The sequence below is a fragment of the Pyrgilauda ruficollis genome, unplaced genomic scaffold (assembly GCF_017590135.1).
Source record: "Pyrgilauda ruficollis isolate IOZ18807 unplaced genomic scaffold, ASM1759013v1 scaffold1650, whole genome shotgun sequence".
Taxonomy (NCBI): Eukaryota; Metazoa; Chordata; class Aves; order Passeriformes; family Passeridae; genus Pyrgilauda; species Pyrgilauda ruficollis.
In genome coordinates this window covers 1,242-2,509 of record NW_024515321.1, presented here as the reverse complement: position 1 = coordinate 2,509, position 1,268 = coordinate 1,242, and the positions used below count along the sequence as shown (strand labels likewise).

The 1,268-nt window shown below is 60.3% G+C and overlaps 1 protein-coding gene across 1 annotated transcript in view; it reads left to right on the top strand.

Annotated features, from left to right (window-relative positions):
• Positions 1-907: 907 nt before the first annotated feature.
• Positions 908-1,268, top strand: part of LOC121351431 (cleavage and polyadenylation specificity factor subunit 1-like) — a gene marked incomplete at both ends in the record, with an annotated part of 1,138 nt that continues 777 nt past the window's right edge. The window contains one exon of the mRNA XM_041463569.1: positions 908-1,035. Within this exon, the coding sequence (XP_041319503.1) occupies positions 908-1,035 (128 nt within the window). The remainder of the gene's footprint in view (positions 1,036-1,268) is intronic.

The following is a 1,268-nucleotide window of genomic DNA, read 5'->3' as shown; positions in this document are numbered from 1 at the left end:
GGACACCCATGGCAAAGGGAGGCCACCAAGGGGGTTGGGTGGGAGCTCAGGGGCATGGGGACATCTCCAGGGACACCTGAGGGTCCTGGGGACATTCACTGGGGACACCTGAGGGTCCTGGAGAACACCTGAGGGTCTTGGGGGACACCTGGGAGTCCTGGGAGACACCTGAGGGTTTTAGGTGACACCTGCAGGGTCTTTGGGGACATTGCTGGGGGACACCTGAGGGTCTTGGGGGACACCTGGGGTCTTTGGGGACATTCAGAGATCTCAGGGGACACTCAGGGTCTCAGGATCTCCTGAGGGTCCTGGAGGACACTTGAAGGTCCTGGGGGACATTGCTGGGGGACACCTGAGGGTCCTGGGGGACACCTGAGGGCCTTGGGGGACACCTGAGGATGTTGGGCAACACCTGAAGGTCCTTGGGGACATTGCTGGGGGACACCTGAGGGTCTCAGGGACATTTATTGGGGACACCTGAGGGTCTTGGGGGACATCCAAGGGTTGAGGTCCTGGGGGACACCTGAGGGACTTGGGTGACACCTGAAGGTCCTTGGGGACATGGCTGAGGGACACCTGAGGGTCTCGGGGGACACCTGAGGGTGTTGGGTGACACCTGAAGGTCTTGGGTGACAACCAGGATCCTGGGGGACACCTGGGGGTCTTGGGTGGCACCTGGGGTTCTTGGGGGACATCCAAGGGTTGGGGTCTTGAGGGACACCTGAGGGTCTTGAGGGACATTTACTGGGGACATCTGAGGGTCTTGGGGGACATCCAAGGGTTGGGGTCCTTGGGGAGCACCTGGGGGTCACCTGAGGGACACTTGGGGCTCTCAGAGGACCCTCGGAGGTCTCCAGGGCAGCCCAAGGGTCTGGGGGACATTCAGGGGTCACCTGGGGGTCTCAAGGGGATGCCCAGGTGCCACCCCCGGCACCGTGGCGGTGACGGTGACAGGGGTGTCCCCGCAGGACGCCAAGCCGCTGGAGGTCTACAGCGTGGACTTCATGGTGGACGGCAGCCAGTTGGGATTCCTGGGTACGGACACGGCCCGGGTGCGGTGGGATGGGTTTGGTGAGGGTTGGGTTGGTTTTGGTTGAGTTTGGGTGGGTTTCAGTTGAGTTTGGGTTGGTTTTGGTTGAGTTTGGGTGGGTTTCAGTTGAGTTTGGGTTGGTTTTGGTTGAGTTTGGGTGGGTTTCAGTTGAGTTTGGGTTGGTTTTGGTTGAGTTTGGGTGGGTTTCAGTTGAGTTTGGGTTGGTTTTGGTTGAGTT